The sequence below is a fragment of the Centroberyx affinis genome, unplaced genomic scaffold, assembly GCF_046629955.1.
Source record: "Centroberyx affinis isolate AG114_WGS23_722 - 3 ecotype Tasmania unplaced genomic scaffold, CSIRO-AGI_Caff_v1 ptg001797l_1, whole genome shotgun sequence".
Taxonomy (NCBI): Eukaryota; Metazoa; Chordata; class Actinopteri; order Beryciformes; family Berycidae; genus Centroberyx; species Centroberyx affinis.
The window spans coordinates 140,001-155,913 of NW_027280187.1; the positions used below are offsets into that span (position 1 = coordinate 140,001).

General features: G+C 47.0%; 1 protein-coding gene across 1 annotated transcript in view; it reads right to left on the bottom strand.

Annotated features, from left to right (window-relative positions):
• The window catches only part of iqsec3b (IQ motif and Sec7 domain ArfGEF 3b), a 22,627-nt gene extending 7,551 nt beyond the window's left edge, over positions 1–15,076 (bottom strand). The window contains exons 1-7 of the mRNA XM_071529527.1: positions 14,553–15,076; positions 9,740–9,808; positions 6,520–6,646; positions 4,974–5,372; positions 4,015–4,718; positions 2,364–2,525; positions 1,233–1,355 (exon numbers count right to left, since the gene is read on the bottom strand). Of these exons, the coding sequence (XP_071385628.1) occupies positions 1,233–1,355; positions 2,364–2,525; positions 4,015–4,718; positions 4,974–5,372; positions 6,520–6,646; positions 9,740–9,808; positions 14,553–15,076 (2,108 nt within the window). The remainder of the gene's footprint in view (positions 1–1,232; positions 1,356–2,363; positions 2,526–4,014; positions 4,719–4,973; positions 5,373–6,519; positions 6,647–9,739; positions 9,809–14,552) is intronic.
• Between the last annotated feature and the right edge of the window lie 837 nt (positions 15,077–15,913).

Sequence of the window (15,913 nt, forward strand, 5' to 3'; positions counted from 1 at the left end):
TGTTTCCAGGACATTTCAAGGACAGTGCCGGCCAGAGGATGAAGCACCAAATGCAGCGCCTATTTGTCTGGTCACTTTATTTTGTGCAGATTGCTTTGCCTCAAAGACTTTTCAGACAGTACACTTTCAGTCTATAGGAGTTTGTTACGCAGACTAGAGGCAAAGCTATGCAGTCCACTCAAAGGTGCTATGGGAGTATGCAAGCTGGGTCTCCAAAGGTCCTCTTGGTATTGAAATTAGTCTTCTTCTGCAGATATGCTCATAAATTTTAGTGACTGGAGGCCGTCAGCATTGACAAAACAAGCAGGAAAATGGCTCGGGCCCAAACTTCATGAATATCAATGAAAAATGCACTTATACATATTCATTTGTGACTTTGGATGGAAATGGACATGCAATACTTGAGCACTTCCAAACAACAAACTGGACTACACAACCTACAAAGGTTGAAAATGCCTGCCCCCCCTCTCCACCCCCCCATCCCCACATTCATATACTTTTGCTTTGGTACTTTCTGGACAAAGTGCAATGCAATGGAACTCATGAATTTTCATCAAACATTGATCATAAACTTTTCTTTATGTCTAACCTTAACCTCACCGGAGACTTTACCCTGCCTTACCCTGAACCAAAATATCAATATCTGGAAATGTGAAATAATGGATTTTGTAATTATTGATTTTCAAACATCCAGTGTTTTTTTTTTTTTGCTTCAATGCTTGGCCAGAAAGTGACATTCGGAGGAGGCAGTAGAGAAATGGAGCAGCTATTTTTGTCATGATGGAGCACAAACTGATTGCCTGCAGCTTAGACCTCTGTTATGATTGGCTGACAATCATATACTGCTGTGGTTTGTCAAAGGTTATCGGCAATCAGTGTAATTTGATAATGATAAAGAGCTTTGGCCTCATCAGAGTGTGCCATGGTGAGCTAGCAGAACCAGCACAATACTTGCATCCAGTGCCTTTGTCTACTAAGGCTGCAAGATGAGAGCAGAATTTTTTGCTTTTTGCTTCTATCTTCTCACATATTATGTGCGCTTGGTTATGCGTCGTCGTTTTTGTTTTTCATGGATAGCCACAAGCAAAAACTCTGTTCATTTTAAAAAGTTCACTGTGCCCTTACCAGTCCTGATCAGTCATGTGACGGACCATTGCGTGAAGTTGTATTAAAGAGTGATGCCAGTACATGTTAGTCACTAGGGGCGGTTGTCATTGGGTTGACAGTCTCACCTGAAGGCTTCGATGAGTCTCTCCACCTTTTGTGCTTCTCCCTGAACACGAACATGAGCCTGGAATTTTCTAAGGGCTTCATCCAGCTCCATGCCTGAGAAATCCATCTCATCCACCACACAACTGCAAAGAGGGAGAGAGAGAGGAGTGAGATAGTGTTTAGTTCAAGAATGTCACTGTCATCAAAGTACTGAGGAGGTGCGGTGGTAAGTGAGAGTGTGTGTGTGTGTGTGTGTGTGTGTGCGCGTTTAAGTGTGTTTGTATGTGTGTGCATGTGTGTGTGTGTGTGTGTGTGTGTGTGTGTGGATGTGTGCGTGTGCGTGTGCGAGTAACAAACAAGTGCTGATGGCAATTCTTCCTTTTACAGTCATACTTCCATTACACAACCACTGACCTGGAAGATTCACATAGAGACGTCACGTTTGCACATGCACACACACACACACACACACAATTGGGCAATGCTGTGCACAAAGATCGATGGAGAAGAAAGGGTTAGACGAGAGTGGGAGATAAGAGGGAAGGAAAGGAAGGGATGAGAGGGCGACATAATGAAATGCAAAGAGCGAGGGGCAAGAGAGAGGTAGATGAAAGGCAAGAAAGATAGACAGGCTGTAGCAATGGAAGAAAGCATTTATCCGCTTGTGTGTGTGTGTGTGTGTGTGTTTGTGTGCGTGTGCATACGTGTGTCTGTGCTTTTCTGCGTGCATGTGCATGCCTGTATCTGTGTTTGTGGCTGTGCATGTGTGTGTCTGTGTCTGTGTGTGTGTGTGTGTGTGTGTGTGTGTGTGTGTGTGTGTGTGTGAGAGAGAGAGAGTGAGTTGAGGCAGTGTGCATGTGTGTACATGTGTGTGTGTGTGTGTGTTGAGAGCAGTGACCTATTTCTACAGTCTCTGTAACAACCTCAGCGAAAAGCCTCTCTATCCTGGATCTCAGCGGTTGTGCAGTTGCACAGTGGTTGGATGCAATAAGGGCGAGTGTGAAAGCATGAAGTAAATGTGTTTTTATGCATGTGTTACATCTATGTATTATGTACGCATGCATGTATGTCGAGTAAGCCTGTGTGTGTGTGTGTCATGCGTATACACACAGCTCTACATATGGACAGTATATACAATAATCAGGACTCACTCCAGGACGTCTCTGTTGAAGTGCAGCTTGCTGTTCCCCAAGAACTCTCCAATCATCTGCCTGCTCAGGCCCTTCCTCTGCAGTAGGAAATGAGCCACTCCGATGGCCGTGTCCGGGACGAAACCACGTGTGATCAGGAAGTGGATGCCCCTTTCTGGGTTCCTGCCCACAGATAGCAGATAGTGTTAAGAGTTAATGGGCTGTGTTTGTGTGCGTATGTGTACTTGTGTGTGTGTATGAGCAGATAGGTGTAAAAAAAGTGTAAGGGAAAGCCTGTGCATGTATGTGTGTGCGCATGGTGTACGTGTGTGCGTGTGTGTGTGTGTGTTTGAGTATATAAGTGTGAGTGAGAAAGAGTTCATTGGAAAAAGGGAGAGAGAGCGAGAGAGAGAAAGGGAGAGAGAGAGAGCTAGAGAAAGGGAGAGAGAGAGCGAAAGGGAGAGAGCGAAAGAGAGAAAGGGAGAGAGAGAGAGAGAGAAAGAGAGAGAGAGAGAAAGGGAGAGAGAGAGACTGAGTGCAGTCATGCACAAAAGCTGTTAGCTTTGGACATTTGGATCAGAAACGATGTCACTGATGCATATGAGTTAATTTACTTTAATTTGTATTAACTAATAAGTGCAGGCCAACCGTGGACTCTATTTATAGACACTGAGAGGCTCCGACATTGTTCACGACTTCCTTGACTCCCTCTCCTCTCCAATTGCATTTTCTCTCTCTCTCTCTCTCTCTCTCTCTCTCTCTCTCTCTCTCTCTCTCTCTCTCTCTCTCTCTCTCTCTCTCTCACAGACATCTCAGACGAGTTCCAGCCAGGACAACATGGTTCTGAACGGACAGCTCCTCCCAGCACTCGAAAACACTAATGAGTAGCTGCTTAGAGCAGAGTGTAGGGCTGCTGGAGATTTGTTCGACAAAAACACTAATTGTACACATGCTCAGATGCAAGTACACTAGTGTACTTTGAACCCAGAGCCAGGGGGTGCAGAATTATTTTGTTATTTGGTCTGTGTGTGTGTGTGTGTGTGTGTGTGTGTGTGTGTGTGTGTGTGTGTGTGTGTGTGTGTGTGTGTGTCTCAGGGTTGCGGTCAATTTATGAATGAACTTCCAATTCAACTGAGGTATTGGAATAGGAATTTGAAAAAATAATCTACAGGAAACAGTTGGAATTGAATTGGAATTTCAGGAAGCTGAATTTAATTCAATGAAATTCAGTTAAATTCCATGTTTTTTTGTTTGTTCTGACCATTATCTGAGATTACACATAGTGTTATATATTATCAATACTGAATATCGTAAAATGTTAAAGGTGCAATGCATAACATGTAATCCTAATACATACATTATCACTGAATGTATTTGATTTGTCTTTTTTCTTATTCATAATGTTTGATTCATAATGTTTAGCAAGTCAAAGCAACCTCTCTTAGGAGTGGAATTTCAAGGAATTTAATGGAATTCAATTGTGCTTCCTGTCATTCAATTCCATTCTGTTTCCTTAGAGCTGGGTGCAGTTCCAATTCAATTCCAATCCAACTCCATGAACTGAATTGAAATTTACCATCCATTCTTAATTCAATTCGTGAATGGCCCCAATCCTGGTGTGTGTGTGTGTGTGTGTGTGTGTGTGTGTGTGTGTGTGTGTCTGCCCACTCACACATTGAAGAGGTTGAGTCCTATGCGGTAGAGGCGTTTGCGGTGTGTGTCTGTGGACAGGGTCGGTGAGCGGCAGGAGGCTGGATCCTGGCAGCGGTCCCTGGGCAGAGAAAGGACCAGGGCCTGGAGGGCCTCGGGGCTGGGGCCCCCCGGAATCTGCTGCGGCTGAATGTACTGGTACTGTTGGTACTGGGTGTAAGTCTGGGCAGGCTGCTGGTTGGACTGGGCTGAGGTGGAGGTGGAGGTGGATCCCAGTCGCTCTGAGCCGCTCTCCCCCTCCACCCCTCCTCCTCCTCCTGGACCCGGCACTGCGGAGCCCCTCCTGGATCCCGGGTCCCCCATCTCCAGCTCCTCACTGGGAGGAGGTGCGGGGAATTCTGCCTCCAACCCCTCCTCTGACTGGCCTCCCCCTGCCACCCCGCTCACAGAGGTCTTCCTGCTGCCCGGCTGCCCTCCGCCTGCGTTGCCCAGGGTGGTGGTGGTGGACGTGGTGGCAGAGGAGATGGTGTAGGAGCTGTTGGTGTCAATGTGAACAGTGACGTCCCTGAAGGCCATGAGCAGGGAACTGGCACTGCGGGGCAGACAGGCACTCTCAGCAGCTGCCCGAAAGGCCCCGGGGTCCATCAGCAGCCCCGTCCCCTCTCCACCCTCCGACAAGCTCCAACCACGAAGGGCGTCGTCAATCGACTGGGCCAGGGAGTGCAGCTGCAAATGTGACAATAAAAAGATAATACATGTCAAAAACAATAATTAATTGGAATTCTAGGCAAGGATGCACAAGGCTAACTGTAATTAAAAAGCAAGGTATGAAGATAATGCAAGCTGATTTCACCCGCACCATTTTAAGTCTCTGCTTAAATTAAACCTTAGGGAAATAAAATAGCTACTGCAAAACGACCACATATGGGAGTTATGACACTAAGTGAAAACTATCGATAACATTGTAAGTGCAGCACTCACTTGTTCAGAGAAGCAGTCCTCCAGCTGTGTGAGTGTGGGTCCAGGGGTCGGAGCTGGAGCCGGGGCAGGGGCTGGAGAATGTGTTGGGGCAGACGCAGGAGAAGGGGGCAGAGAGGTGGAGCGAGAAGGGGGCGGAGGAGGGGTTTTGGAGCGCAGGGGGATCTGTCCTCCTCCCGGCTGCAGTAGAGTGTAGCTGTGTCTTTGGGCCGGGTTCTGGACTCGGCCTCCGGGGCTGGGTCGCCGCAGGGAGATACGGCGGGGCAACTTGCTCTCCGACAGAGAGTTACGGATCTTTTGGAAGTTCTTGCTGAGCTGGTACTGACGGAAGGCCGTCTGGATGCGACGAGCTGCACGCCTCGCTATAAGATGGCCTCCATACTTCTGCTCCAACTCTTCTATCTGGGGAGAGAGAGCGTGAGGGGGAGTTAGTTTAAATATCAAACATGTTTGCAAGGCTGAGACCTGCTGAAGACACTGCAAGAGTGATACTGCAAAGCATTCAGCAACCACTGGAAAATATTTATTCATCGACTAGCAGGCAAACATTATGTTGCCAGTTTTTGTCCATGTCTACAAAAGATCAAAATAATTTGAATATTAGCCTGAGTCATGAGAATCTCACTGACACAAGCACCCTTCTTACTGCTCTGTCTTCTCTTTTAAAGCCAGTGGGGTTTTTTTGGTATTAGAGCCAATGTAAACACCATCTATCATCATTCACCAGTTAATACTGGTTGAAGGGCTATGAAGAGGAGGATAGATGGGCTCTGACAAAGGTGATATTGAGAAAATGAATAGAAAAGTAAACACCCTCACAAGCCTATTTCTGTCCCGTTATTGGCAGAGCAGCTCAGCCCAAAATCACAGCATTTTCCTGAATTTTTTCCTCATATATTTTCAGCAAGTGTAGCATCTCCCTTTTCCCTTCATCTTCTCCCTGGCAGGCCCAGGGAGAGAGAGAGAGAAAGACAGATGAAGGAGGGGGAGTGGGAGGCAAGGAAGAAGAGAGAGAGAGAGGGAGAAAAAGGAGGACAGCCACACATGTGCCTGGGTGTGTGTGTGTGTACTCATGCAAGCACGCCCACATGCGCACACTCTCTCTCTCTCACACACACACACACACACACACTGCAGCAGCAATAGCAGTAGCAACAGCAGTCCCTTCAGCGGTTTGCTGTGAGAAATAAAGACATCTCCAGCCGCCAGAAGCAGTTATTAGCTGTTACCATGACAACCTAGCATCTTTCGTGTTCCTGTCGCCGTGGCGATGGAATCGCTGGTGTTCTTTTTCGTGTCAACAGAGACAGAAATAGATCTGAATGGGAATCTGTTTGTCACGCAGGATACAATGTCAAATGATCATCCCTCACCCTCTTCACATGCACACAGACGCCCTCATGCTCAAGTATGTACAGAATTCTGCAACACTCAGTCCATCCCACCATGTGCTTATGGGCCCACATACTGTAGCCTACATAAACGCATACACACACACGCACACACACACTTGAAGGAGCTCTTGCACTTCATGTTGAGAAGGACGTACCTGCTTGTTCTTGTTCTCCAGGGTGATTTCGTATTCGCTGGGTCCCTCTCTCTTGGCTCCACCCACTGTCCCCTCAAGTTCCTGTGTACCAGAGGACGTTCCATCCTCTAGGCTCAGCATCTGTCCGCTACCACGGAGATAAGGACGGAAAAACTATCAGTCCTCCTCCCGACCTTCAACCATCTACAATTACTGTGGCAGGTCATCAACTATGTGGAGCGTCGAGGTTCATCAGGAATGCAGCAGGCAGAGAGCAGAGTGTAGTGGTGGTGGCTTGGGGGCCGATGATGACTGAGTTCTGTGTCCAGTCCTGTTTGGTCACAGTTTTGTGGCTGCAGCAGTGAAACTCTTCTTATTTGGATACGTTACTACGATAACAGCCCCAATTCTAAACATAAAGTTGACCTCTAAAGCTTTGTTAGCAATTGGTGGACAAAATAAGTAAAAAAATAAGGTGGACAAGTATATATATATATTTTTTATTCCCTTGCTCACACTTTATTTGTATAGTTCAATAATAATACTGAACTTACTATCAAGTGACTATAGTGATTCACTGAAAAGTCTACTGAGTTTCAAGTGATACTGGTTAATCTTAGGGTTAGGGTTAATGTTAGAAATGAGAAAAGAAATTTAAAAATGGGATTAGGGTTAGGGTTAGGTCTGTGGATTTGCACCAAATAGGCAAGTGACACTTTGTTGAACATCTACTTTTTGTCACCTGATAGTTAGCTGAGTATCAACATTGGACTATCCAAATGAAGCGTTACCCCACAATTTCTCCATCAGCAGTGGAAAACCTCTTTGGCATCCCACCACTGCTAAATGAGCATAGAGTAAACACTGACATGTGCCATCTTGCAAATAACATGTTTGGTCTGGAGTAAGCATAAAGGTATGAGCAACTTTTTAACAGGTTTTATAAACACGCCTTTAGCTTGAAACTGTGTTTGTGCATGTGTATGATGGTGTGTGCATGTGTGATGTTCCTTCCTCCTAGCTAATGCTTACTCTAACAGTTTTTACACAATGGTGACCCATGCAAAACAAAGCACAAGAGAATAAAATGTTCATGGTTAAATAATGAGCGCATTACTGAAGTTCCTCTTTGTTTTCTTTGATTGCTGTAAAAAGCAACTATTTCGTGTCACCAGCCAATTAAGTGAAGGAGAGCCAGAGGAGGTTGTCATATCTTTAAATGAGATAAATCGCCTGCGTGCAAGTCTGCATGTTTGAGAGAAAGTTAGAGAGAGAGAGACAAAAAGAGAAAAAAGGAGGAAATGGGTGGAGAAGGAAAGAGAGTGGGACTGGAGAAGAGAAGGGGAGAGATAGAAACGGAGAGGAAGGAAGGCAGAAAGCGAAGGGGAGGCAGGGAGATAGAGGGAGAGGGAGAGAGAGAAAGTGTTGGTGTGTGCCCGCTGGAGGCTGTCTCTATCAAAAAGTCTATTAAAACACTGCCATGCCCCAGTGCTGCATCAGAATACATTAGAGTACATTAGAATACATTAGAGGATTTAAAAGCAAGGGTTCAGCTATTAATGCATCTGGACAGCAAAGCCTCCTTAATGATATGGGCGCTATACACTCTCTCTGTAACACACACACACACACACACACACACACACACACACACACACAGGCGCATACACACACAACAAGCAGACACACACACACACAAACAACAAACACGCCAAGCACATACATTGTCTCTGCCTGCATGTGTGATGTCATGGCGGAAGAGAAATGAACATCTGTCAACTCGCATCGCTCAAGGTCCCATAGAGACCTACAGCCAGAGGAGAAACACACACACACACACACACACACACACAGGCTAAGTGGAGGAGAGGAGAGGCACGGCAGGTTAGCAGAGAGGCGGATCTCTCATGACATCTCGAGGGAAGTGTGTGCTCAAATGGATTCAGCAGTAGATTATACAGTAGTCTGCAGAGGTGGTGCATGTGATGTAACGCCAGGTTTGTCAGGTTCGCCACCAGGCAAACACAACTTGCTGTGGTGATGTTGATAAGCTATAGTGTTTGCCTCGACATCTCATCACCTCTGGTGGCTTTTCATGGCTGCTGTGCCATTAACACCATCCAATCAGGACTAGAAGTTCACTAAACAGATTAGGGAGAGGGATTCCAGACAGGCAGATGGTGATATTAATATAAATAGAACGAGTGGCGTTGATTGGGAAGGACTAGGTACAGAAATAAACAGTGGAGAGATTATTAGAAAGCAAGAAGTCTTGCAACAAACAGATGGGTAATAGTCATAGATATAGAATGAGTGGAGATCTCTGGGGAGGGCTAAATATAGAAATAAACAGATGATACAGATGATTAGAGAGAAAAAAAAGTGTTACAACTGACAGATGGATAATATTCACAGGAAAAGAAAAAGTAAAGATGACTGGGAATGACTGGATACAGACATAAAGTGGAGATGATTAGAGAAGGGGAGACATTCAAACAAATAATAATCACTGAGATACATGAAAAAGCAGATGTTTTTTTCAAAGTTTGAAAATAGAGCTGACTCTCTGCTCCACTCATTCAGATACTCCTAAGTGAAACGTCATGCATTCACACGCCCCCGCGCACCAACACATGCAAACTGATACAACACACGGGCACCTGCCCACGCAGAAACTGACACCACAGGGGCCTACAGTAGGTCTAGTTTCTCCTCCTATTCTCTGGTTACTATGGTAGTGGTAGTCATTGCGTCATTACTGGGTTGCCATGGGCGCCCTTTACAGTGGCAATGTATCAACTCATATCACTCTCTCTCTCTCTCTCTCTCTCTCTCTCTCTCTTTCTGTATGTGTGCTACCCTTGAGGCAGTAAGAGCTATAGGTTTGTTATGGAGCACTTAGCTCTCACGCGCAATAGATCCACTATAACTGCTATGACCGCAGGCTCAACGCGTAAATAAGCACAGGAATACACACTCACATACCGTACACACACACACAAACAAACTTGCTTCAAGAGCTGGAGTGTGGGCATGACTCAGTTAGAGGGCTTCTCAATGAGCCACGCACTTACACACACACACGCATATATATATATATATACACACATGCAAACTTTACAACGGTTGAAAGAGCCGACTGTAGAAAACAGTAACCGTGAGAACGACTGCAGAGGCAAACAGGATAACAAACAGGACAACAAATGTTTGCGATTGGTGGTTGAGTCAGCCTTACCCGGACGAGCCAGTGGTGTCAGCTTCTGGATTCTCGGGGGCGGGGCAACAAAACTGATGCAGCACTGTCTGACTCCTGTGGAAGAACGACAGAAGGGCGAGGAGAGGTAGTGAGGGGAAAGGAGAGAGGAGAGACGGACAGAGTGGGAAGGACAGCATGTCATACAGTTATTACCGGTTGACGTCAGATGTCTGCCTTGCGTCCATATTCCTCCCTGCCGGCCCTGTGTTCATTCTCAGCCCGGTATCCCAGCAGGCCGAGTCCTGAAGAGGCTCCCATTAGATTGTTCTGGATTATTTCCATTGGTTCTATTTACAATTTGGCGCTGGTCCTTGGGCAAAATGGCTTATGTAGGTCAATGCAGGGCTGACAACGCTTATCATAGGTGTGCATGGTGTCCGTGTGTGTGTGCGTGTGTGTGTGTGTGTGTGTGCGATTGCCCCCCCCACCCCACCCCATCTGAGTAAAAGATCAGTGGTGATTTAGCATTCCATTCTATCTGGACAGATGGTTATTCCAGCCCCGTCTCCCTCTCTCTCTCTTTAACTTCCTTTCGCTCTCATACATTTTACATTTACATTTATATTTTAGGCATTTAGCTGCTGCTCTTATCCGGAGCAATTCACTATGAAAGAAAAAATAATAAGCACATATCATGCATAAGCTGTTGCAGGGATCGACCCTGTGACCTTCAGGTTGTTGGACAGTCTCTCTGATGACTAGGCCATAACCGTCCCCCTCCTCCCCCTAGAGACCAACCTGTACGCACATAAAAGCTTGTAAACATGATCCTTACTTTAAAATGATTCATGGGTATTTTTCCTCATCAAATAGCTTGTTTTTTTTTTTTTGCGAAGGTCACTTTAGCTGCTTCCCTGCTAAGCTGGAGGCATTCAGTCGACAGTGAATTTCTTGGCTACGCTACAGTAAATCTTCTGACCTGGGCTCAACATATTGGTAGTGACACAGACCCGCAGTGACAGGCAGTCAGAGTCACTGCAAGACTCAGAGTGACAGTCTGAGCTATAAAAAGCTACCTTTTCACAGCAACTTCCACAGACTTAAAGGGGTACCGGTTTTTTTTTTTTAGATCAGGAGCTCCGATCAACTCCTCTCGCACTGTTTCTATGAATAATGCTCATCTATCTGTTGTAACACCCACCCCGCCACCGACACCACACACACAGACACACATGCAAACACACACACACACACACACAAATAATCTGTTCTCTATTTAAATTACAGCAGTGTTACTGCAGTGGTTCTCAGCCCTGGTGTTGGGGCCTCGCAGGGGGTCTCAAAATTATTTTGAGGGGAGTGTTGCAAAATGGATGTAAAAAGGAAAGATTGAATATGCAGTTCTATTATTATATTTGCAATTGTGTTGCAGTTCACCGTTCTATGCATGTATGTTGGCATCCTGTAGTTTTAAGGGGTCATAAGGCCAAAAATGTAAATGTAAAAGCACTGGACTGATTGTCCAAACTAATTCCTGTTCTCTGTCAGTATGAGGACAGCTGGGCTGATGTAGCACAGCTCAGTTCACCCCAGTTTGGTTTGGTCCTACAGGGAGGACGAGGCCAGGCCTGCTTGCGTCCCTGAGCACCACACACACACACACATACACACACACACACACACACACACACAGAGCAGGGCCACCCTGTCAGTACAAGACACACACATAACAGCCATCCGCCTCCAACAACTCTTACAAAGAGAACAGGTGAATATTTTAACAGTACATGGCTCCTGCCGTCTGCCCATGTTTTCTCTCTCTCTCCTCTCTCTCTCTCTCTCTCCCTCATTCCGTGTCTCTTTCTCCACCACACCATCCCTCTACCTTTTTGTTTTTTGTAAGATTACTTTTATGGCAATGTTGTTTTATCAGTCAGTATCCAGTACTTTCCAGAGTGAAAAGAAAGATGGGAGGGGGGGTTGACATGCAACAAAATCAACCAAATTTGTACCCACAATGTTGCCACTGTGTCATGCACCAGTCTACTGCACCACAAGGATGCCACAACCTGTCCCTCTCCTGTTCAGTCTATCTGTTTTTCCACCACTAAGATAGATAAACTGAGGAGACAGCTACCCCTCTCTTATCTCTCTACTTCTTTATATTTTTCCTCTCTCCCTGTGCACCGTTTACCCCTCTCTCCTCTCCTCTCTCCTCTCGTCATTCTCTCTCTTCGCTGTCCTCTGGCTTCTTTCTTTGTCTCTCTCAGCCTCCACCTCTTTCTCTGGTCCATTCCAATGTCAGCCTCAAGCCCCTTCCTCTAGACACCTCCAAGGACTCCATCAAAGACAACGGCTGAGCATGCATATCGCTCTCTCTCTCTCTCTCTCTCCCTCTCTTTCTCTCTGTGTCTCTCTCTCTCTCCCTCTCTTTCTCTCTCTCTCTCTCTCTCTGCCTCTCACTCTCTCTCTCTCTCTCTCTGCCTTTCTCTCTCCTGAGAATGGCTGATTACCGTTCGCTCCATGGGCTAAGTGGGGCAGATAGGAGGCTCAGCTGGAGAGAGAGAATGAGGGGAGGAGAGGATCCTCTCTCCCCCATAGGCACGTCCACGTGCATCATCACCACCACCGACAATACAAAACACACACTCACTCAAACGCAAACCCCCGACCCTGTGCAACACACACCCACATCATCTCTCTGTAGCTCTATCGGGCAAAACAAACTGGGATCTACATAGGCCTAGATGCACATTCATATACACACATATGTGTATGCACAAATAAAAGTGAGTACGTGTGCACATGAGAGCATATACACACACACACACACAGACATACGCACATACACACACACATATGCATCCCAGCACTTGCAGCAACACACATACACACACACAGTCTCTAACACACATGCATTCATTTCAACGCACCCACACTCTAACAAACACACAAACACACATCCACACACACACACAAACACACAAGTCACTGACAATAGGAATAGCAGGGAGCCGGTCCAAGCTCCAGCCAGCTCTAGACAGGATGCAGCAACAGCAATTACTTCAGCAAGAGGCACTGACAGGGGGTGAAACCTCTGAGAATACTAGTGAAGCCCATCTTCCTCTCCCTCAACTGCTTGGCTTGCACTGAGCAAAATTACAAATTAGGTGTTTAGCTGATGGTCTTATCCAGAGCGACTTACCATCAATGAGCAGGTGGGGGTGCGGCGCCTCGCTCTAGGACACTTCAACAGGACATGAGGTTGTTGATGAACACATTTCAGGAAAGGAAACTGGTTGTAGGAAGGCCCGTCTAACCACTAGGCCCCTCTGCTGCCTGATCAACTGGTGGATGGCTCTGCTGTAATCCATCCATAGCTTTTAAAGCAACAACTCTTTTTTATACTAAAGCCAACCCCTCCAGTAAAACGCATTCAAATGAAGTGGCAACAGAATCAGACGTATAACGCTGATTCCTGTCAAAGAATAACAAATAGTTGCCGCAGGCTAAGCTCTGGTTTAGAGGGCACAGCTCAGGTTTCAAACAAGGTTATGTGGCACATAGCGGAGAGCAACAGGCATGGTGCGTGCCTGCGTGCATGCACATACACACACACACACACACACACACACACACACACACACACACACACACACACACACACACACACACACACATACACACATACACACACACGGCAAGAGAATGAAAAAGGTGTGGCAGGCGATTCACAGGCTGTAAGATTTATATCAACAACTCCTTTTCAAATCTATCCTTTTCTCCACTCATCTTCTCCTCTCAACTCCTCCTGTGTTCCTTTCCTCGGTGGGGGTGGAGTCCCAGAGAGACCAATCAGGACTCCTGCTGGGATACAACTTATTAAACACAACACACACACACACACACAGAAAAGAGAAAGAAAGAAAGATGGGTTTTTCTCTCATTAGGTGATGTGCTGAAGTGCTACCAGGCTCTGGTGCCAGGCAGGGGGCGGTGTGTGTGTGTGTGTGTGTGTGTGTGTGTGTGTGTGTGTGTGTGTGTGTGTGTGTGTGTGTGTGTGTGTGTGTGCGTGTGTGTGTGCGTGTTTGCGCACATGTGTTTCATCTAACACAGCAACATCAGAGGCCCAGAGGTCTCCTGAGAGTTTCCAGATCTCGTGCGGTAATTAACAGAGAAATCAGCACCACGGACAGCGATTGACTGAGTCTCATCACATGAGAAACGTGTCGAGGCTCTGACCGCTGCCGGAGTGTTTTCATACTCAGCTCCCAAGCGTAACACATACACACATACAGCTGTTTCTTATGTAATCGTCATGATCCAGTTCCTCATTTAAATAATCCGTCTCTTCCTCTCTAGTACAGTCCTAGGCCGACATACACAGAGAAAATTGGAAAATTCACGAGCGCCTTCATTAATTTAAACGTCTCTCCATCCGCAGGACACACAGACGCGCTCGCGCTCATGCATAACACACACACACACACACACACACACACACACGCACGCACGCACACACACACACACACACACACACACACACACACACACGCGTGCGCGCGCACGCAATTTACGATAATCCTATATTTTTAGACGGATACTATACCACAAGAAAACTTTAAAATATCATTCAGCTGCTATAGCCTACGCCAAACATATATGGCCTACCACAGAAAATCCTATACCATAGGAGATTAAAGAAATACCATAATGTAGCCCACGATGAGGTCACTACACACTCACTGTTGAGTACAACAGACACGCTATAAGTCCCTATAGGAATATGTGAGACACACACACACACACACACACACACACACACACACACACAGAGTGTTTTTTAACCAGTACTCACTCAGATTTCTTTGCCAGGGCCAGGGATCGACAAAGTGTTGTCGGGGTCAGCGGCACCAGAGAGCGGCAGCTGGGGCTACTTCTGCCGTCTTCCTGGTCGCTTTCAACCGGGGAAAAGGTGGACGGGTTGGCCGGAACCAGCTGCATGTCCCCCGGGTCCGCAGGTTGAGAAGGCTGGAGCTGGGTCTGGGCCGGAGCCGTCTCGACCTGTGCCGGTGGAGGGGCATGGTCCGGCAGAGACTCTGCCGTCTTGAGCTGGGGGTCCTGCGGGTGGTGATGATGAAGGTAGCTGGGGTCGGGGTGATGATGATGGTGATGATGATGATGGTAAGGATGCTGCTGTTGTCCTCTGGCGTCCCGCAGGTGCCTGTTCTCCCCGATCAGCTCGTCCACCCTCCGGTCCAGCTCTTCTATCCGGGAGCGCTGGGTCTGGATAAGACTCTGCTGGTTCTGGACGATGGTGGTGAGCTCCCGCAGGTACAGAATCGCCTGCACCGGGTTTTCCAGCAGGCTGGAGCTCGCCATACCCAAGAGAAGGAGGAGGGGAGAAAAGGAAAAGATGCAGGGCTATTAGACTGACGGACGGAGAGGAGAGGAGATGAGAGGAGAGGAGAGGAGAGGAGAGGGGAGATGTAAAAATCCGTGAGTGCAGCGTGAGTGCAGACGAGAAAAGTGAGATGCCCTTTTCGCTCTCGCTCCTCTCCTTAATTCTGCTCGGTGTTGGACGAGGCAACACCGACCGAGCCTCCGGTTCTCCGGTCGTCTCCCTCTCTCTCTCTCCCGCTGCGCTGAGTGTGAGTGGTGCTGATGAGAGGACCCAGATCCAGATGTGACAGGAGGGAGGAGGGGAGGAGAGGCGCTGTAGGATGGATGCGTCATTACGCACAGTCAAGGGAAAACGCCTGCGCAAGCACGCACCCTATAGCCTACACGGGGGAGTGGGGCTGGGGGGGTCAACATATGAGTCCATGGCCTGCACAGTGTCGAGGTCAGTTAAAAGTGACAAGGACATCGTCCTTTTTAAAATACCATACTGTCTCAGTCGATACTGATTGACTTGACTGTATGATTGACTGTATTTGTGTTGCTCCTGCAGTGGCGGTGTAGGCTACTTTCTGCTGCCTTCAAGCTCTATAAGACAGTCCGCATTCAATAGCTTTTTGTCCGAAATGATACCAAAATGAACCTTGTGATAAAAGTAGTTTTTGTGGCTGTTGTTTTCATTTAGAAGTCAGAGCTCATTTCTGATGCAGCGGCAGAATCAGGAGAAACAAACCCGCATCACGCGTGTTTAATTAAATTTAAATTAATTTGCCACATTTTGTTGTAGGCTATAGCCTACAACGGTAAAGTTGCTAAGTT